We start from the raw sequence: 21,463 nt of genomic DNA on the forward strand, positions 1-21,463 counted from the left end.
GAGTGACTCTTTGTTGCATGTTGAGGGATAGTTATATGATCCAGTTATGTTATTATTGTTGAGAGAACTTGCACTAGTGAAAGTATGAACCCTAGGCCTTGTTTCCTAGCATTGCAATACCGTTTGTGCTCACTTTTATCATTAGTTACCTTGCTGTTTTTATATTTTCAGATTACAAAAACCTATATCTACCATCCATATTGCACTTGTATCACCATCTCTTCGTCGAACTAGTGCACCTATACAATTTACCATTGTATTGGGTGTGTTGGGGACACAAGAGACTCTTTGTTATTTGGTTGCAGGGTTGCTTGAGAGAGACCATCTTCAACCTACGCCTCCCACGGATTGATAAACCTTAGGTCATCCACTGGAGGGAAATTTGCTACTGTCCTACAAACCTCTACACTTGGAGGCCCAACAACGTCTACAAGAAGAAGGTTGCGTAGTAGAAATCAATGAATGACTTGTTTATTTTTGTGGATGAGGAGTTGAGGAGGCATGTGCAGTCATCTTGGAGTAGTAGTATTTATAACCGAGTAGTAATACGCTCCTAAGTGGGAAACCGTTTAGGTTTTGATCGGTGTGAACAGGTTTGCAATTTGGAATGTGACGGGACGCATGCTCAAAATTTACTGACGGTTATAAGTGCGGCACTATTCCCAGAAGGCGTAACGTGGGCACGTACGCCTTCTCGGCCGCGTACGTGGCGTTTGCACCATAGGATGCACCGCAATAGGCAATGTCAGCACACGTATTGTTCCAACAACCGTGCGCGCTCGTTATTACCATCGCACACGCTTCTTTTAATTATAATGTGTGTGCCCGTCTAGCGCATACACATTGATCTATCTAATTGTTTCAGTTTGTTGTGGCTAATCGCAAACAGTTCATCCGTGTGAAGTGTATGCCATCAATCGCAGACACTTTGATCTGGCTGACCCGTTTCTGTTCTGTTGCCTAATCGCAAACAGTTAATCCTTCTAAAGCGTATGCCCTCAATCGCACACACCTTTATCTAGCTGCCTGTTTCTATTGTTCCTCCTCATCACAAACAGTTCATCCGAGTGAACCGTATGCTGTATATCGCACACACCTTCATCTGGCTGCCCGTTTCTTTTGTTCCGCCTCATCGCAAACAGTTCATTGAACTGAACCGTATGCCCTGCATCGCACACGAAACTAAAATCTAAACCGTGTTTGATGGCTCCGCCATCGCAAACGTTTTGCACCTTTTTTACGGTTCTTCTACACCACCGTTTGTGATTATTGCATCACACACAGTTTCGTCGAAGGGTCTCTGATCGCAGTGTCGCGTTAGCAGCATCCTGTAGTAGTGAGCACCTCGATGAGAGGATCATTGGTGATGACGATGGCTTTGATTTCCCCCTCCCGGAGGGAAGTTTCCCCGGCAGAATAGCTCCGCTGGAGCCCTAGATTGCTTCTGCCCAGGTTCCACCTCGAGACAGCGGCGCTTCATCCCGAAAGCTCCCTTCTGATTTTTTCGACATCAAAACCTTTCATATAGCAGAAGATGGCCAGGGGCCCACAAGACCTGGGGGAGTGCCCTGGGGGGTAGGGCACGCCCCCACAGGCTTGTGGCCACCTAGTGGGTCCCCTTCTATAACTTCTTCGCTCAATATTTTTTTATATATTCCAAAATAATTCTCCGTAAAGTTTCAGGACAATTGGAGTTGTGGAGAATAGGTCTCTCAGATCTGCTCCTTTCCGGTCCAGAATTCCAGCTGCCAGCATTCTCCCTCTTCATGTAAATCTTGTAAAATAAGAGAGAAAAGGCATAAGTATTGTACTATAATGTGAAATAACAGCCCAATATGCAATAAATATCAACATAAAAGTATATGATGCAAAATGGATGTATCAAGGCTTCTTGAGAGAAGCTCCGGTTGTAAGAAGCTTATAGCAAAACTTGTCCCAAATCGGACAAGAATTTTACAACAGCATGTTGGTGCCATGTCATGACACCATGCCAAGTTTCTTGATTTTCAGGTTAGTTTTAGGTTTACAGGAATTTTAAAACCAAGTTTCTCAATGTTTTCGGCCGAGCCACGATGCCAGATGTTTGAGAATTCATTCCCATTTCTTGCATGAGACTTAAACATTCACCAAAGGACACATATATGATTTTTCAACCCATTTTGGTGCACTGGAACATGTGCATGTAGTTCAAATTTGAATTATGGACATTAAATGCCTAGAAACTCAATTTATGTATTAAAAAGGCCAAATGAACCTTGAATAATTCCAAATTTTAACACGACACTCCTATAGTTGCGTGTTCACTGCAGGTAAATGTTCTAACAATTCAAACATCGTCCTTTCCTGCCATAACCCCATTTTGTCTATGAGGATGGATTTCTTTAGATCCAGACTTTTGTGGCAAGAAGATGTTAATAAGAAGAAAAAAATACCATTTGTTGAAGTGGTCTAAGGTTTGCAGGCCTATAGGCATGGCTGGGTTAAGAATCCAGATTTTGTCTCTGATGAACAAAACTCTTTTATGTAAATGGTGGTGGACACTGTTTGATACTAAGGGGTTGTGGCAAAGTATCATTTTAAATGAATATAAAAAAAGGGACATGCCTTCCTAGTATTAAACCAAGACAAGGTGATTCCACTTCTTGGCTGGAATATTAAAACACAAGGAACACCTTTTCTCCCTTTGTAGATCCACTGTTGCTAATGGAATAGTGTGAGATTATGGGAAGATTGGTGGAATTGAGATAAACCTTTGAAAACCAATTTTCCTAGATTATACAGGATATGATTTGACAAGAATAAATCTGTTAACGAAATCCTTTTGCAAAGGGCTTGATCAAGTTTAGTTTAGGAGAACTTTGTATGGTGATTCCTTGGAGCTTTGGAATCATATTAAGGAGGTGTGTATTCGAGTGACCATGTTTGATCAGAAAGATTCCACTAGATGGACTCTAACTAAAAAAGGGATTTATTCCGTCAAATCATATTTTAGGTTTTTGATTGAAAATGGAATGAAATATCCACAAAAATTCTTGTGGAAAACTAGAAAAGCCTCTAGAGTGAAGGTGTACCTTCGGTTAGTTCTTAGAAACAGTATACTAAGTTGCTAACCAAAGATAATCTTCTGAAGAGAGGGTGGGTTGGTGACAGTGAATGTCCTTATTTGTGGTAAAGAGGAAACCATTAACCCTTTTTCACAACGTTCTATGCCTAAGCTACTTTGAAACATAATGAAATGTGCTTTTAATCTACATGATAATCTAGATAGCACACATGACCTGTTTAACACCTCATTGCTGAAAATTAATAAAAATGAGAAAAACCTGGTGGTGGTTGGCATTTTTGCTATTTGGACTATTTGAAAAGAAATAGTAGCATTTTGTACAACAAAAAGGTGAATGTGCCTTGTACTCCTGTGAATATGATTATTAAATGGCTTCATGGTTGAAACACTTTGCAAAAAACCCAGAAAAGCAAAAAAAATGAAGTTTTCAAGGCGTCACATGGCTAGAGATCAGGGAGCAATAAGATTACGGCGGGGTGATCTTCCTGAAGATGCTTCCCCTACCTCCTCTGCCTTATTGGCTTTGAAGATGTTCTGTTGCTATCTTCTTTGCTTTTGGACATTTGATATTAAGAGTTTGTTGTTAGACATTTATGAAAGGTTCTAACCCTGTATCCTGGAGACCCAGCATTTGGACTCCCAAGATATTGGGATTGAAGTTTATTAGCTTTTACCCTGCAAAAAAAAAGTTTATTAGCTTTTGTGGGTTATCAACTAGCTTTGTCCGATATAGCCCATGTGGTCTTTGGGGCTAACGGATGCAGGCGTGTAGCCCATTTTGCTCTGGTAGATCATGCATAATTTCATCCCCCTTTTTTTTTCTTTTTTTTAGTAGTTGTATGAGACATTGTGGTTTCTTTTAGTCGAAATTGGAGAGGGAGCTCTTTTATCAAAAAAAAAGTTTGAGGTACAAGCTCAGGAGAGTGCAAGAGCCAAATTTGATGACCAGCGTTAGTAGAGCTTGGTTTGGAAAAAAAATCTCTGGGCCCAAATGACAGTCAATGATAAATAAAAGAGATAAAAAAAATTGCTTGTCGGGCTGTTACGCGCAGCCACACACACAAGACAGACCCACTCAGATCCCCTGTTTTGCCTAAAAAAAAAACTCAGATCCCCTGTTTCTCGCTCCCCTGTTTCACCCTCGAATAAGGAAATGCTCATTCAGGTTCCCACCTGACCACCTCACGGGCCAAAACCCTCTCCCCCTTCCTCGCCGTCTGCCTCTCCGGGGACGACGGCACGACGCGGTACGGGCTGCGTCGCCAGGATCTGCTACCTCGTCGAGTCCGCTTCTCCCCCGCCATACGAGTCTTTACCTCCGGCGACGTCGTACGCGGCCTGCTGCGCGAGCGATTCGGCCACCTTGGGGGTTAGGTTTTCCCCACATCCGTCAAGGTACGAACCACGAAATGGCGACCTTTTTTCTTGGGGGTCTGTATGCGATTGAGGGTTAGGATCTCTATTTGTCATCGCCCGTGCGGCCATGCTTTAGCGTGCCTGCGGTGGCGACCAGGGTACATACCCATGCCATGCCTGCGCTGGGTTCGTTGTAGATTGGGGGCTCCGATGTTTCATGCCGACGTTTTATTGATTGCATATCTTCATGATAATGCACCATAGGCCTGCAATTTGTTTGTTATAGATGAGAAAGGGGGAAGAAGAAGAGATAGGAGAGATGCTGTTTATGCCAGATTTGACTTAAGTTGTGCTGTTTTTTGTTGCATGTACTGACTACTGAAGCTATGGCTCGAGACTTTGATACATACATGAAGGGGTACCAGAGGTGCAAGCGCCCTTGGGAGTGTTCAGTTAAAGATCTAGGCGTCAGGCATATCGATTTCGATGAAAAAAGCATGAGGTTTTTTGAGGGCAAATACACCATGGGACCAATCATATCTGACTGTCTCATTGAGAAGTTCCTAAACAGATCACAGTTTGAGTCCTATTCTCTTTTGAGGAACTTTAGGCATTCAAATGTTGTGGCTGTCCAAAACTTCTATGATGTGTCAGGCTATCCCAGGTTTGTATTATCTTGGGTGGACGGAAGCTTAACAGCATGGATGAAAAAGGATGGCGCAGGCATAATGTTTAAATCAAATATGAAGGGAAGCATTCCAACAGGAGCACTAAGACAGACCCTCCTGTGAGCCCTCAATCCTCATACTAGTTTTTTCGCTTGTTTCATCTGAACTTGTCGTTTTTGGTTGATGTTGGTGTTGGGCTGGGAGGGGGCAGGTTTTGCTGGTCTGATCTAACTTCTATCTTGATTGTATATTTTGTATGCAGTGACCTCTGTAGCGGACTTGAGCATTTACTGGCTGAGCAATTGTACCCTGCTGAGATTGATTTAAAAGACATGTACGTGCGCCAAGTGGGCCACAAGGGAATTGTCCAAATCCTCATTAATAAAGGTACTCGACCAACTTTTTATTTTGTCAAACGACCAACTTATTTAAGGAAGAACTGCAGCCCATTCCCTTTTGCTAACATTTAAATGTATGGATGCAGTTGAGAGATTGTCAGGTCTTGATGCAACAAAAAGGAAGGCAAAGTTATGGGCTGGTCTGAGAAAAGCTCTTCATGAGATATATAAGGAGGCTCCACGCGCTGTTAACCCTGTTGCATTGAGGTTCATCAACTATGTTGGAGTTACAGACAGCACCCGACTACAGAGGTTCCCTGACAAATGGGACTACAACATGAAGGCAAGGTACTTACTATCAGTTATGTCAGAAGATATTGCTGTGGTAAGACCTAAACTGCATGTCCAAGGTGTGCCTATAATAAATTGGCCAAAAACTCCCAATGGCAACCGTCTTCGGGCACCATTTCAAGAGGCGTTTGACCATCAGGCCGCACGTGGAACAATCTATGACGTAGAAGATCCCTATGACTACATAAGATTGTGCAAGGATGTTATCAAACATTGGAACGTCATGCCAGCTTCTGTTAAGGTACGCATGGAAGTGTGTAATGTGAGGTGTGGTTTTCATTTCCTTTTTATCTGACAATTGATAGCTGAAACACAGGGCGAGTGTTCCACCTGGGAGAAGTTCATTGACAAGATCGAGAAATGGGATCAGATGATTTGGTGCACTCTGTACGAGGCTACTGCATGTAAGAGCTATTTTTCTACGACACGTGCATGCCTTAAAATGACATGTTCCTTACACATTGCAAACTTTATTAGCATCATTATATGCTAATGCTTATTGTTTTCATGTATGCAACTCCGTAGCCTTGAAACTGGATTCAGAACAGGGAATTGCTTATACAAACTAAAACAACCTAGAGTAGATTTTGATTGCAGCTGCGAAATTTAGGAGCCACTGATTGATCATGATCTTAGTTAGCAATCGTAGTAAACTATGACAAGTTTATATGCAAATGAAATGTACCTTGCACTTTCAGGAATCCTGAGGATGTATGGTAACAACGAGACAAACTAGCTTGACTTCGCTTCTGGAAACTGAAGACGTGATGAATGCTAGACACTGGCAGCAAAACCTGGTGATTTGTATTCTCATGTAACTTGTATGTTGAGGCTTGCTAGTTTGTTTTAGTGTCCCCTTCTTGGAGTTGTTCAATACTTGTGGTCAAGAGGCTGAAGATGTGGCATGTAATCATCACTTGTTCTAATACTTCTTGGAGTTGAATGTTTTGGTAACAGATTGTCAGGTCGGCTGACTGTTGAAGGATCACATAACTGCATGTTCTGTTTCCTGTTGATGTTTGTGTGAGTGCCAAATGAGAAGGCAACACTCTGACCATTGAGTTTTGACTGGGCATCATATTACACACGGTAATATAATATGCCCAAAAGGCATGGTTTGGCAGTGTCTATGCATGTTTTTTAGAATGTTGTGAGGCGTTTCAGAGATATATGTGGTGTCGATATAACGATGGATCTTACTGGAGTAGTGTCTGTTTTTTATCCTTCCACCCTTACTGGAGTATATGATCTATGCAAGAATGAAGACAGTGTGGCGACATCTCGAAGCAAAACCTATTCTGCATGCAATCTTGTCTCACACTGCAACAACCGAACAATCTGGCATGGTCAGACATAAGTTGCTCACATCACAATCTAGCCCCAAGCGCTGCACAGTCGACGTGGTTGACTTCACTTGCCGGCCACCTCCACACTTGCATCTGCTATCTTGCACCCTCCACGAATGTAGCGCATGGTTTGAAGAATTGAAGCCCTCCTAAATCCCCAAATCCTGAAATGAATAGCGCGTGGGTTGAAGCCACCCACGCGGTTTTATAAAGAAGCTAGTCTGACAGCGAATATTGTCTTTGGAGGCCGAGCTCCATGGAGCTCGGTTTTGAAAAAAAATGAATTTCATCAAATTTCATATTCTCCGTGTTTCAAAAAATTCTAAAAAAAACACAGACATGCATGAAGGCACTACACACATGTGTGTAAAATTTCATTGCAAAATACGTTGAAATGAGGATTGTGCAAAAAAGAAAAATCTGGGGCTTTTTAACACATGATACTATTCATCCTCCCAGGCCATGAATTTATCTTTTTTGTACAGGTCGCATTTCAACATTTTTCATCTTGAAATTTTACACACATACACATAACATCCTTGTTTACTTGCACAATTTTTTTTCAGATTTTTTTGAAATCAAAAGGCTTGAATTTTGATTTGTTTACAAAAAAAGGCCTCCATGGAGGCCGAGAGCCAAACGTCCGTTCTGGACCGACAGTGAATATAAAAGGTTATACTGAAATTAATTACAGACATACAGAAGCTAGTCTGACTAGCTAGTGTTCTTTTAGCACTACTAAAAGATGATTCATTCAAGGTGTAACATAGACTACAACTGTTTTTTTTCTCTGAAGATTCCTCTTTTACATTAAAAAAAAAACTCCGGCTGGATCAATGTCTCTTCAACCTGTGGTTGCATGGTTAGGAGGATAGCGGTATTCCCAACCCACCAGAGTTCAAGTCCTACATTTGACATTGATGATCGCATTATTCCTAGATTGAATTCAGACTTCCGGCGATATTAGTTCAGTAGGAGTAGACGTTCCTGCCGACTGCGAGGCGTCTATGGTGACTTCGTAAAATCTCAAGATGCTATGCCGGCTCAGTCTCTTGGAGGCGTTCATAGGGGTAGGATGTGCATACGTGCGTTTATAGGTGTGAGTGTGCTCGTGTATGTGGGCGACTTAAAGATTATACTGTGTTAAGAAAAAAAGTCTATATATCCACGAGAAGACTTTTTCTTTCCCCTTTCGCAAGGCAACTAGGGAAAGCCTTCCTCCCTTCGATCTCCACCTGCGAGCCCGTGGATTTAGCTCCTCTCCGCCTGCCGCTTCGGCAACCGGTGGCGGGGAGGATATTCCTGGTGCCTCGGCTTAGATAGGTAGGGTTTTTGTTCTCACAAGAGCAGCGCTCGGACGGATGGAGGCGCTTCTTTTTCGAGTCAGTCTTCCGGGCTCCGGTCCTCCTCAAGTTCGTTCGTCGGGGCGGATCAGACGGAGCTCCGGCGTTCCAGCCAGCTCCTCGGAGCGGCGATGTTAGGGTTTCTCGTCGTGCGTACGCAACGGCGAGATGCGAGATTTAGTGTCTGATTCTTCAGATCGATTTAAGGATTCAATGGCGACGACTATGCCTCCCGAACGCTGGTCCTTAGGGGCACGTGCATGAAGACTTCCCAGCTGTCATCGATATGGTCAAGCCGGCTCCGGTATGGAAGCGATGTTGGCGGCTCGTTCTGGCGGTGGCAATGGTCGTTCGGTTGTCCATGTACCTCGATGTAATTTTTTTTTTATGTTTGAGGTGCTTTGTACTCCGGATGAATTTTTATAACAATGATGTTTTTGGAAAAAGAAAAGGCCTCGAGAGAATATGTGTGTCCTTACCTGCGCCACACGGCACTCCTGGCTCGCGAACAACTCTAGCTTCGGATCGTGGGACAGAGCAAAAGGTTTGACCCGGGACAGGGTACAGTTTTTCTTCCTATTCGTTGTGCCCCCAACCGGCCACCGCCTCCCGCGAGGCCGCGTCTTGTCTCCCTTGTTCGTCTGAGATCGATTCGTTCTGGCTCTTTGGCAGCTACCTCCGCCGCGGTCCTCCGTGTGGCGAGGGAAAGCTCTCGTTGTCCTTGCCACTTCCACGCGTCGAGTCGCCGCCAAGAACTCCACCGGAACCACTTTGTTTTTCAAAACATCATCGTGATCGGTTTGGATGTCGTTTCTTCATATATCCATTGTTGGTTAGGGTTCAAAGGACAAGGTTGCCTGAATTGAATATCTTTGCACACAAGGAACACTGCTTGCACAGGAGCAATTAGCAACTCCTGATCGAATCCGACGAAGGGGGTTGAACACAGAAGCACCTTCCGATCTCCGTCGCCGCGTGGAGAGATGCAGCAGAAGCGAAAGAAGACGCGGGGTAACCCCGCCGGAGAGAAGAAGCAAACAAAAACTGACACGTCGTCGCCGCCGAAAAGAACAAGCACTCTGCAACTCAGAGCAAGAACAAGCTCCCGCTGTTCGGACCGGAGTACCGGTCGTCCCAAAGATCCTCCTGACCATGGCAACGCTGCTGCTATCCAGGAACAGAAACAAGAATATGCCGCAACACAGGTACTAGATGAAGATGTGGGCGACATAATCCAGAAGCTGAGCGAACTGGGCTTGGGAGAAGACATCGACTTTGAGAAGTACTATGGATACTTGCAGCAGCTGCCTGCCGACCCCCGTGTTGACACTTCCACTGAACTGGACTTTGAGGATCACTTTGACATGGACCTCCGCCATGCGGTGTATCGCATAAGATCCTACAAGGTTCCATCCGTCCATGCCTCTGTTTTTCAGCCATCTATTCAATGCTGCTCAATCTCTACATCTGCATTCCTTGTGACTTTGTGGGCACTTTATGTTACTTGTTCTATCCTACTTATGCTAGTTTCTTTAAACTCCCATCCATATCTAATTTGATCCGGTGGTGACATGATTGCCTACAGTTGTTAAAAGAGGAGTCCAAGAATGAGTTGTGCTGTGATGAACTGAAAGAGTGCCCTATGGAGCTGCTTGACAGGGACGAATTTCCTACAGATTTCCTCGTGAAGATGCGATATTTTAGCTTCTTCGATAAAGAAGGCGTATTAGACTGGTTCTTCGATCCTGATCTCTGCAAGCTTGCTGGCCTGGATGACTACCAGCGTCTAGTCCCACGGAGGCATGTACGTATATGATTTGATCACCGGGTGTTCCTGTGATCGTTTAATTGCCTTTAGTATTATTCCATTGTGTTAGTAACTTAGTATGGCTAGTTAGGTCCATTTGTCTGAATTTCAAAACCATGATATATACACAAATGAGACTCTGTGTGGTCTGTTTCCAGAAAAGGGTTGAAGAGTTATTTATTACTCCCTCCGTCCGGAATTACTTGTCGCTCAAAGGGTTGAAGAGTGCTTGTTTAAGGTTCTAGATTACAGGGCTATTTACACATAGTTACTGAGGAGTTCATGATACATCTATGGAGTGTTAATTGTCTTCTTGGATGGACATTTCATAATGTTATATGCTGGAAAATGTATATAATCAAATTATCGGCCGCTGAAATCTGGTCAATTGACTACTTTTAACATAGTGCCAATCCAGGATATTTTCTTTCCACTTTATTGCCTTCATAGAGGCTCATCATTCTTTTAGTAAAGTAGTCATATGCATATCTTCCTGTTGGAACTGGTAGTTTATTCAAAATGAGCCAACAGATTCATTTAATTTTATGAACATAGTATGTTTTTGCTAGCCCTTTATCAAACCCTTGTTTTTTTTGCCCCTCGCTATTTACAGTTTATTATGTTATAATTATCATTCTAGAAAACATTCCGAAACATGTGTTTCCTCTTTCCCCTCATTTTGATGTAGGATGCTTATGAGTACGCTGGTTGGGTCGTGTACCGTAGTTACCTCCATAGCTATGAGATGCAAGATGAATACATCAAGTACTTTGAAACATTATTAAGGGAACTTAAGGTATACATACATCATAAAGTCAAGCAAGACTAGCTTACCTGCAACGATTGGATTTTTGTTTGGGGACTAAAACTTTTTTTTTATCTTGATACAGTGGTTGAAAGATTGTCTACCGAGCAGGTTTTCATCTCTTACTGTAAGTACATACCACACAAAAATCATGAATGTGATGTTTCTGTATATGCTGACCACCATGGTAATTCTTTTGTTCTTTAGGTAAGCAAGATACGCACAAGCGGAATTTATCAAGCAACTAAGATCGCCACTCGCTTTTCCAAGATCACAACTCATTTAGCTCGTATTGCCTTCCGTGTATGATCTCTAACACACTCACTAATTTATTTTGTTGTGTTTTGCATCTAACAGTTCCATTCTTTCGATGCAGGTCCGTAGGTGTCTATTTTGAGATTTGGAAGAGGGTCACTCAACAAAAGGTTAGCATTCAGCACATCAACCCAGTCTTCTGCACACATGTTGATTATCCATGTAATTCTGATTAATTCATGGTGTTAATGAACTCTGAATATGATGTATTTTTTTTCCTCAACAATGCACAGAAGAGTTTCAGAGATGCTTTGAAGGAAGTTTGTAAACTAAACAAGTGTCCATCACTGCAAGATAGTATGAAATATGCCATAGAGAATGACTGTTCCGTGATGGAAACGGCAGTAGGCTCTTCTTCACATATAATTTTCAAGTCAAAAATACGTAACACGTATGCTTATCTTTTTTTGCTTATTTTCTTCATCTTTTCAGTTTCTTCGTTGCACGGTAGGGTCAGGCGTTACCAAGGAAGTAAGTGATGTGATATGCATGTGGGATCCATCCAGTGGATTATAAGTTCTTATATTTGATTTGATTTCACATCTGACTGCCTTAGGTATCAGAGGATAAAGCTCAAGAGTTGATTGCAGAGGCAGTTAAAAAACTGGTAATGTGCTTGAATGAAATTGCACCTTGCTATATATATCAGTACATGGCTATTTCGAAGATACCATTATGCTAAGCGACAATCATTTGTTTATTCAGAGGATAAAACCCAAATTCTATGATGGGTATATCAGAAAGAAGATAAACATTGCCAAACTTATAGGAATGGTCACTGTGGTATGCCATCCGAACCTTCGTTTTTAATTGTGCATAATATGATATCTTTTCCGTTTACGGTAACCAAATTATATATTTTCTCTAACAGCGATTATATCATTTACTTTTCCAGGACTGAAAAGACATAATACATCTGGCTTTTCATGGTTGGAGCTGCCATTTATTCAAGATGTATTTCTTGGATTTCCTGTACTTTTGCTGCGGCAATGAACAAATGAACTAGACCAGACTTAAAGCTCTTACCAAGTACAGTAGCATAATACTGGTAGTCTACTAGATGGATGGTTTGTTCCGGGTCTACTAGTACCGAAAGAAAGTGGAAAATGCTTGTATTGAATTGTTGCCATTAAGGGTTTAGGTTTATCAGAGGGCTAATTGGAATCTCATAAACATAATAGTATGTCATCTTGCTCAAAGCATTTACCTGTATTTACATTTAAATTCCTGATGGTGCAGAGGGATCTCGATCTATGGACGGGCTATTTAGTTATAAGATGCAGATGGTATCTCGGTCTAATTGTGGTGATTTCCTGAAAAGTCAAAAACATGAAAAACAACAACTCACACTTGGCATTGGATTAATATATGTTAGTCCAATAAAATAATATAAAATTATGTCAAAACTATTGCCAAAATGATATAAAAGTAGCATGAACATACGGAAAAAAATGCATACATTTGGGATGTATCGAGTAAGAGTGACGGAGCTGCCGACGGAAAGCTGGGCAAGCCAGGTCACTAAACAGGCCCCTAAACTTGGGTTGTTGCATGTTGAGTAGTCATGTGTCTGTGGACTGAGCAGTGGGCCTAGGCTTTGGAAAGGTTGGGTGGACCACGACCAGGTTGGGCCCTAACATAGCTCCGTAGTGCCGACTTTGACGACTAAACATGTCGTGACCTAAGCATAGCTTAGATGGCTAGATTTCTTATGGTGGAACCTACCCAGCCGAATTCAAGTCCTAAGCATGGCAGAAATGCTCGCATATTTTCTGAAAAAAATCAGGCTTTTTGGCACTATTCAGTGGCATGGCGTGCTCTTCGACTATGAGGTGCATGTGACAACTTCGTCGATCACAAAATTTCTCTCGGAGGTGCTCATAGTAATATATTATGCTGCGTTCATATGGGTGATTGTGCTTGCGTTCATATGGGTGACTGTGCTTGCGTGTTGTCAGCGTCTACGCTTGTACTGTGTTTCTAAAATATTCTAAATCTACTCACTATCCATGAAATGTAACTTAAACCAGCCAATGATCATATTTTGAATATTTTAATATTGGGTAACCAAGGTGAATATATATGCTCTAGTTCTGCAATTCTACTAAGGGCATCTCTAATGGATCTCCTATAATTTAGAGAAGGATACGGTTGAGTATCCTTCAAAGGAGTATATTTGCTCTTCTAAAAAAGTGTCATTCCTAGCTGACCCCCTAAATCTAATGGAGTAAAAATTTATTTTTGCCAAATCTTTCTAATTTTAGTTTACATAGTACATGTCAACTACATATTTGCACACATATTAAATCCAAACATAATAATTAAGGTTCACACAATTCACAAATATTACAAATTCATAGTTTGCAAACCAAATTATTCAAATTCAAACACACAGAAGGGTTCAAATGAAGTAAAGAGCATGATAAAAGCATAACTATGAAGTGCTATGGAGATGCCACTTATGCTCAAGAAGATCATCTTGGAGTTGGGTATGAACTTCTTGGTTCTCGATGTTGCGCTGTGTTGCTGAGAATCTTTATATCATGCTTGCATTGTGCTCCTGCTCAACAAGATTCCTATTGGAGATGTACCAAAAGTTCTCAGGCATGCCTCTCTTATTTTCAATGATCATGTTATGCAAGATGATGCAACATGTCATGATTTTTCATAGGGCCATGGAGTTCCAATGTTCGGCAGGGCCACGAATGATGGCAAATCGCTTCTGAAGCACACTAAAAGCTCTCTCCACAACCTTCCTTGTCAACTCTTGATGCGCTCCAAAGTGAGACCTCTAGTCACCTTAGGACACATGATTGTCTTGACAAATGTTGCCCATGGAGGATAGATGCCATCTGCAGGATAGTATCCTATAATGTACTCAAGCATATCAAACAGTTGTGATCTCAGTAGCACATTCAGGTCATTATGAGAGCCAGACAATCCAAAGAATGAATGCCAAATCCATAAATCCTCTAATGCAACAGCCTCAAGAATGATTGTTTGATCGTTGCAGTGGCCTTTATACTGACCTTTCCACATGCAGGACAATTTTTCCATGTCCAGTGCATGTAGTCAACTGATCCTTCACTCAATCCCAACAGCCTTTCGGTATCTTCATCGTTGGGTGCCCTGAAGTACTCTGACCCAAAGATATCAGTAATGGCTTTTGTGTACCTTCGAACAGTCTCCAAGACTGTATCTTCTCCAACGCGGACATAATCGCTAATGGCGTCAGTCGAACACCCATAGGCAAGCACTTGAACAGTCGCAATACACTTCATCAAAGGGCTCACACTTATCTCTTCTGATGCACTCCTGAGTTTGAACCAATCATCATGCCTCTCCCCGGCTTTTGCAATGGTGAGAAATTGACTTGTGTCCATCTGAAATCTCTAGCTAAAATATTTCTCCGGATAGGTTTAGTTGGGGCCGAAATAGTCTATCATGATCTTTGCATGTGTAACGCCCACGATGCGGCTATATCTCCCACGTGTCGAGGCACGACTTAGAGGCATAACCGCATTGTAGGTATTGTCGCAAGAAGGGTCATCTTCACACAATCCCATGTAATGAACAAGAATGGGATAAAGAGAGTTGGCTTACAATCGCCACTTCACACAAAACATAAATAAATTCATACATCATCCAAAATACACACATAGACCGACTACGGTCAAATCCAAATGAAAAGAATATAACCCCAAATGCTAGATCCCCGATCGTCCCAACTGCGCTCCACTACTGATCATCAGGAAACGAAACATAGTAACGACCACGGTCCTCGTCGAACTCCACTTGAGCTCGGTTGCGTCATCTGCCCAGGTATCCTCGGCACCTGCAACTGTTTTGGTAGAATCTGTGAGTCCCGAGGACTCAGCAATCTCACACCTGCGAGATCAAGACTATTTAAGCTTATAGGAAGGATGGGATAATGAGGTGGAGCTGCAGCAAGCACTAAGCATATATGGTGGCTAACATACGCAAATAAGAGCGAGAAGAGGAGCAACGCAACGATCGCGAAGCTAGGAATGATCAAGAAGTGATCCTGAAACTGCTTACGTTCATACGTAACCCAAACCGTGTTCACTTCCCGGACTCCGCCGAAAAGAGACCATCACGGCTACACACACGGTTGATGTATTTTTAATTAAGTCAAGTGTCAAGTTCTCTACAACCGGACATTAACAAATTCTCATCTGCCACATAACCGCGGGCACGGCTTTCGAAAGATAATACACTACAGGGGTGTCCCAACTTAGCCCATTATAAGCTCTCACGGTCAACAAAGGATATTCCTTCTCCCGAGAAGACCCGATCAGTCTCGGAATCCCGGTTTACAAGACATTTCGACGATGGTAAAACAAGACCAGCAAAGCCGCCCGATGTGCCGACAAATCCCGATAGGAGATGCACATATCTCGTACTCAGGGCAACACCGGATGAGACTAGCTACGAGTAAAACCAGCCCTCAAGTTTCCCCAAGGTGGCCCCGCAGGCAGCTCGGTTCGGACCAACACTCAAAGGAGCACTGGCCCCGGGGGGTCTAAAATAAAGATGACCCTCGGGCTCGCGAAAACCCAAGGGAAAAGTATAGGTGGTAGGTGGTCAAATGGTAAAACCAAGGTTGGGCCTTGCTGGAGGAGTTTTATTCAAAGCGAACTGTCAAGGGGGTCCCATAAATCACCCAACCGCGTAAGGAACGCAAAATCAAGGAACATAACACCGGTATGACGGAAACTAGGGAGGCAAGAGTGGAACAAAACACCAGGCATAAGGCCGAGCCTTTCACCCTTTACCATGTATATAGATGCATTAATTAAATAAGAGATATTGTGATATCCCAAAATATCCATGTTCCAACATGGAACCAACTTCATCTTCACCTGCAACTAGCAACGCTATAAGAAGGGCTGAGCAAAGCGGTAACTTAGCCAAACAACGGTTTGCTAGGAAAGGATGGTTAGAGGCTTGACATGGCAATATGGGAGGCATGATAAACAAGTGGTAGGTAGCGCAAGCATAGCGATAGAGCGAACAACTAGCAAAGCAAAGATAGAAGTGATTTCGAGGGTATGGTCATCTTGCCTGCAAAGTTCTCAGAGTTGTCGAAAGCTTGATCCTCGTTAGCGTACTTAACAGGTTCCTCGTTCACGAACTCATCTCCCGGCTCTACCCAAATCAAGAACACAAGCAATGGAACCACAATCAAACACGGTGCAATGCACAAACAACATGATGTAATACATGGCATGATATGCGAGATGTGATATGCAATGCATATGCGTGAACCGGAAGGCAAAATGATGAACAATGCATCAACTTGGCAAAACAAGTATGCCGCTGGAAAGATGAGATGATTTCGGTTGAAATCGATATAAAGATCACCGGAAACGGATGCACGGTTTGCAAATGGCAAGCAAAACAAGAATGACACAAATCTGCGATTAACAGCATGATGGCACTTAGAATACATCAAGAAACTATGCTACAGCACCCCAACATAGCAACAAAGCATATGGCAGTGATCTACAAGAGATGTTTGACAAAAGATGAACAATGAGCTACGGCTAGAACACACTATAACAGGTTCAAACAAGCATGGAAAAAGTGCAAAAGATATCAGCTTCACAGACTTAGTGAAAATACTGAACATGGCTTAAACAGCATCAGGTAGCAATATTCAGAGCAAGCAATCAACATGCTACAGGAACTTATCATAGCAAAACAAGGCATTGCATTAATATAATAAATGCATAGAACAAAAGTCCCTTACTGACCATGAGCCAAAAAGGATCAGAAGATATGATGGCTCCCATGTAAACATAGCAAGTTTTATTAACAGTTTCAGACCGCAGAAAAACAGAGCATGGCATAAACAGAATTATGATGGCATCTTTGCGAGCTCGATTCACTCATCACAAGGCATTGCATGACAAAAAAAGCATACCAACATCAAGATGACATGTTCATGAAGCTAACCATGGAAAGAGAAAGTTCATAGCATGCATGGATCACTAGCAACATCCATGGCAAAATTGAATAGCATATTAACATTCTGCCAGGAACATTTTATAGCAAAAGTAGAGCAAGATTGAGGCACGCTAGGGCACTCCATAATTGCAAACAGGGGCATGGATGGATAGAGCATAACCACATGTACAAAACATCCTTACTGAAGTATCTCAAAATAGGCATGGATCTCACTGTAGCATCAAGTTTACATGGCATCAAAATATCAGCAGGTAAAGAACTTGGCAAAATCCTAAGTCCCTGATAACAACAACATCACGAAGCCTAGTTTGCATGCTTGTGCTGGTCACCACGTGGATCATAAAAATACATGGAAGCATCTCTGTAAACAAGGCATGGCATAGTTCAAAACACATGTAGAGCTCATGCTCATAAGATGCACACATCAAATGCAACAAAAATGACAAAACATCAAGTTCTGATAACAGACAGCAGTAAACATCATATAGCACTTTTGCAACGATGATTTAGGCATCAAGATAAACTCAAACAGACATGGCATAATGGAACACAATGAAGAGCATCTACTGATGAACATTCTGATATATCATGCGCATGAAACGGAGCAGTATGCAAGAAGATATGATGTGATGAACAGAGCCACATAATGAGAGAATTTCAGGACTTATAGAAATTTCGGGGTCAACCTTCTCAGATCTAGGGTTTGCACGGACTTTGAAGCGGGGCTGGTGCTCGCCGGAGACGGAGGGAGATGGCCGGAGTAGGCGCCGGAGAGACGGAGCCGGCCGGATCTGGGGCGGCGCCGGCGAGACGGCGACGGCCGGCGGGCGGGGACGTGGGCGGCGGCGACCGGCGGGCGGCGGCCGGCGGAGGCGGACAGAACGGCGGGCGGCGTGGGGCGGCGCTAGGGCACTCGGGCGGCGGCGGCCGGCGGGTGGGCCGCGGGGGGCGGCCTCGGGCCCGGGCGGGCCGGCGGCGCGGGAGGCGGCGGCGCCCACGTGCCGCGGGCGGCAGCGGGGATTTATCCGGCGCGGACCGGACGCGTCCGGCGGCGGAGAGGGAGCGGGCTAGGGTTTTGCACTGCGGGATTTCGTGGAGGATCACATATTTATAGGTAGAGTGAGCTACGAGAGTCCAAATGAGGTGCGGTTTTTGCCCACACGATCGTGATCCGACGACGAAGAGCATGGAAGTGACTTAGATGGGTTATTGGGCTGTTTTGGAGGGTGTTGGGCTGCAACACTTAAAAGGCCTTGGCGGTTACCCGGTTAACCGTTGGAGCATCAAACGACCTTCAAATGGAACGAAACTTGACAGGTGGTCTACCGGTGGTGTACCAAGGCCACTTGGCAAGACTCGGTCCATTCCGAGAATGTTTAACACCCACTCACGAAAAGAGACAAGAGGGGTGCGCCGTTGCATGTGGGAGTGTCGGATTGCAAAACGGACAACGGGGAAAATACTCGGATGCATGAGACGAACACGTATGCAAATGAGATGCACATGATGGCATGATATGAAATGCAAGAAATGAACAAAAATGCAAAACGAAAGACAAAAACCCAACCACGGAGGGAATATCATAACACATAGCCGAAAATGGCAAGAGTTGGAGTTACAAATATGGAAAGTCACATCCGGGGTGTTACAACACTCCACCACTACAAGAGGATCTCGTCCCGAGATCTAGGACTGAAAGAACTCTGGATATTCGGAACGGAGGTGATCCTCGTGTTCCCAGGTGGCTTCTCGGTCGGAATGGTGTGACCACTTCACTTTCAGGAATTTGATTGACTTGTTGCGAGTCTTACGCTCAGTTTCTTAAAGAATAGCAACGGGGTGCTCATGATAGGACAAATCTTCTTGGAGGTCAATCTCTTCGAAGTTGATGGTACGCTCAGGCGTCTTGAAGCACTTGCGAAGCTGTGACACGTGAAACACATTATGCACATTCGCGAAGTTGGAGGGAAGCTCAAGTTGATAGCTGAGGTCGCCTCTTTTGCCAATGATCTTGAAAGGACCCACGTATCTAGGGGCAAGCTTCCCTTTGATACCGAAGCGACGAGTGCCTTTCATTGGAGAGACGCGGAGGTAGACATGGTCTCCGATTTCAAAAGCCACATCACGGTGCTTGTCATCATAATAGCTCTTCTGGCGCGATTGCGCGGCCTTGAGATTCTCACGAATGACACATTTCTTCAGCTTCTGTGATCAAGTCGTTGCCAAGAAGTTGGCGTTCACCTGTCTCGGACCAATTGAGAGGAGTACGGCACTTCCTGCCATAGAGAATTTCGAATGGGGCCTTGCCCGCACTTGCTTGGAAGCTGTTGTTGTAGGAGAACTCGGCATATGGGAGACAATCTTCCCACTTCATGCCAAAGGAGATGACACAAGCCCTGAGCATATATTCAAGGATTTGATTGACTCGCTCGACTTGGCCACTAGTTTGAGGATGGAAAGCTGTGCTGAAGCGAATGTTGGTTCCCATTGCCTTCTGGAAGGAGTCCCAGAACTTAGAAGTGAAGATGCTTCCACGATCTGAAGAAATCAATTGTGGAATGCCGTGCAAGGAGACAATCCTGGAGGTGTAAAGCTCTGCCAACTTAGCTATTGTGATAGATTCTTTGATAGGAAGAAAATGAGCCACTTTTGTAAGCTTGTCAATGACAACGAAGATAGCATCATTTCCACGCTTGGACTTAGGAAATCCAGTCACGAAGTCCATTTCGATATGATCAAACTTCCATTCTGGAATAGCAAGAGGTTGGAGGAGACCAGCTGGTCGTTGGTGTTCTGCTTTCACCCTTCTGCAGACGTCACATTCATTCACGAATTGAGCAATTTCTCGCTTCATTCGAGTCCACCAATACGACTGCTTGAGGTCATGGTACATCTTCGTACTTCCAGGATGAATGGATAGAAGGGAATTGTGTGCCTCGTTCATTATGACTTTTCTCAGATCGCCTTTAGGAACCACAATTTGATCCTCGAAGAAAAGAGTATCTTTGTCATCAATGTGGAAGCACTTGTATTTGGAAATGCCCTTGTCAATACCACGTTTCACCTTTTTCACCATGGCATTCAGGAGTTGAGCCTCACGAATTTGGTCTTCCAAAGTTGGAGTGACTAGGAGGTTGGCAAGAAAACCTTGAGGAACAACTTGAAGATTGAGTTTGCGGAAGGCTTCACAAAGATCCGGTTGGAAGGGCTTGACAATTAAGCTGTTGCAATAAGCCTTCCTGCTCAAAGCATCTGCAATGACATTGGCCTTGCCTGGAGTATATTCAATACTCAGATTGTACTCTTGAATCATTTCGACCCATCGAGTTTGCCTGAGGTTGAGGTTGGGCTGAGTGAAGATGTACTTGGGACTCTTGTGATCGGTGAATATGTCCACTTTCCTTCCCAACAAGAGATGTCTCCATGTTATTAATGCATGAACAACTGCTGCCAACTCAAGATCGTGAGTGGGGTAGTTCTTTTCGTTGGGCGCCAACTGTCGTGGTATTTGTAAACTGGTGCGGATTGACGATTCGGGCGCGGCAGCGGTAGTTGGTGCAGGCGCGAGAGTTGGCCACGACATTTAAACCGGCACAGGCGCAAAAATTGGCCACAACATTTAAACCGGTGGGAGCCTCCTGTCCATGGTACGACTTTGTCCTGCATAAAATATATTGCAGAACAGAGTAATGGTTCTTCGAAAAAATCAACATGTACAAAAAAGAAACAGATAGAAAAGATAGCACCTGTAAATCTAATTGGCCGTACCACTAGCGAGCAGTAGCATGCTTTTTTGTCTGCACGTACCGACTGGTTTGATATTTTGATGTAGTGCGTAATAACTTCTGTAGCTTGAGTTAAAACCGGGCCAGACCAGCTCCACAGTAAACCGGCCAGAACACATGCCGTGGCCTGGTGACTGTTAGCACGAGGATTTGACCCTCAGGCCGCCGGTTCAACTCCCACGGCCTGCTCTTTTATCTTCAACCGAAAGCCAACCTGGCAGGAGTAGCGCGGGCACCCGGGAATCGATCGGCGACTCGGTTTATAAGAGGCGCACGGCGTCTTAAGGCCGCAGT

At 43.8% G+C, this 21,463-nt stretch overlaps 2 protein-coding genes across 2 annotated transcripts; both read left to right on the top strand.

Moving 5' to 3' along the window:
• Positions 1-4,219: 4,219 nt before the first annotated feature.
• On the top strand, positions 4,220-6,765 carry LOC123049912 (uncharacterized). Its single transcript, XM_044472764.1, has 6 exons — positions 4,220-4,459; positions 4,805-5,207; positions 5,351-5,475; positions 5,573-6,018; positions 6,094-6,181; positions 6,476-6,765. Coding segments are annotated over exons 2-6 (1,062 nt in total). The 5' UTR covers positions 4,220-4,459; positions 4,805-4,806; the 3' UTR covers positions 6,478-6,765.
• Positions 6,766-9,061: 2,296 nt separating this feature from the next.
• LOC123049913 (uncharacterized) lies at positions 9,062-12,548 on the top strand. The gene is made up of 11 exons (XM_044472765.1): positions 9,062-9,872; positions 10,052-10,270; positions 10,962-11,069; positions 11,164-11,205; positions 11,286-11,381; positions 11,455-11,503; positions 11,627-11,737; positions 11,826-11,864; positions 11,950-12,000; positions 12,099-12,176; positions 12,289-12,548. Exons 1-6 carry the CDS (start codon positions 9,450-9,452, stop codon positions 11,473-11,475), a joined length of 909 nt encoding a protein of 302 aa, XP_044328700.1. The 5' UTR covers positions 9,062-9,449; the 3' UTR covers positions 11,476-11,503; positions 11,627-11,737; positions 11,826-11,864; positions 11,950-12,000; positions 12,099-12,176; positions 12,289-12,548.
• The last annotated feature ends 8,915 nt before the right edge of the window (positions 12,549-21,463 follow it).

Source organism: Triticum aestivum, chromosome 2D (assembly GCF_018294505.1).
Source record: "Triticum aestivum cultivar Chinese Spring chromosome 2D, IWGSC CS RefSeq v2.1, whole genome shotgun sequence".
Lineage (NCBI taxonomy): Eukaryota > Viridiplantae > Streptophyta > Magnoliopsida > Poales > Poaceae > Triticum > Triticum aestivum.

Excerpts from the sequence above, each read along its gene's own strand:
- LOC123049912 (XM_044472764.1), top strand. The coding sequence starts at position 4,807 with ATGGCTCGAGACTTTGATACATACATGAAGGGGTACCAGAGGTGCAAG. Across the intron at positions 5,208-5,350 it reads GCACTAAGACAGACCCTCCT|TGACCTCTGTAGCGGACTTG; the intron begins GTGAGCCCTCAA and ends TTTTGTATGCAG. Across the intron at positions 5,476-5,572 it reads CCAAATCCTCATTAATAAAG|TTGAGAGATTGTCAGGTCTT; the intron begins GTACTCGACCAA and ends GTATGGATGCAG.
- LOC123049913 (XM_044472765.1), top strand. The coding sequence starts at position 9,450 with ATGCAGCAGAAGCGAAAGAAGACGCGGGGTAACCCCGCCGGAGAGAAG. Across the intron at positions 10,271-10,961 it reads GTCTAGTCCCACGGAGGCAT|GATGCTTATGAGTACGCTGG; the intron begins GTACGTATATGA and ends ATTTTGATGTAG. Across the intron at positions 11,382-11,454 it reads TAGCTCGTATTGCCTTCCGT|GTCCGTAGGTGTCTATTTTG; the intron begins GTATGATCTCTA and ends CTTTCGATGCAG.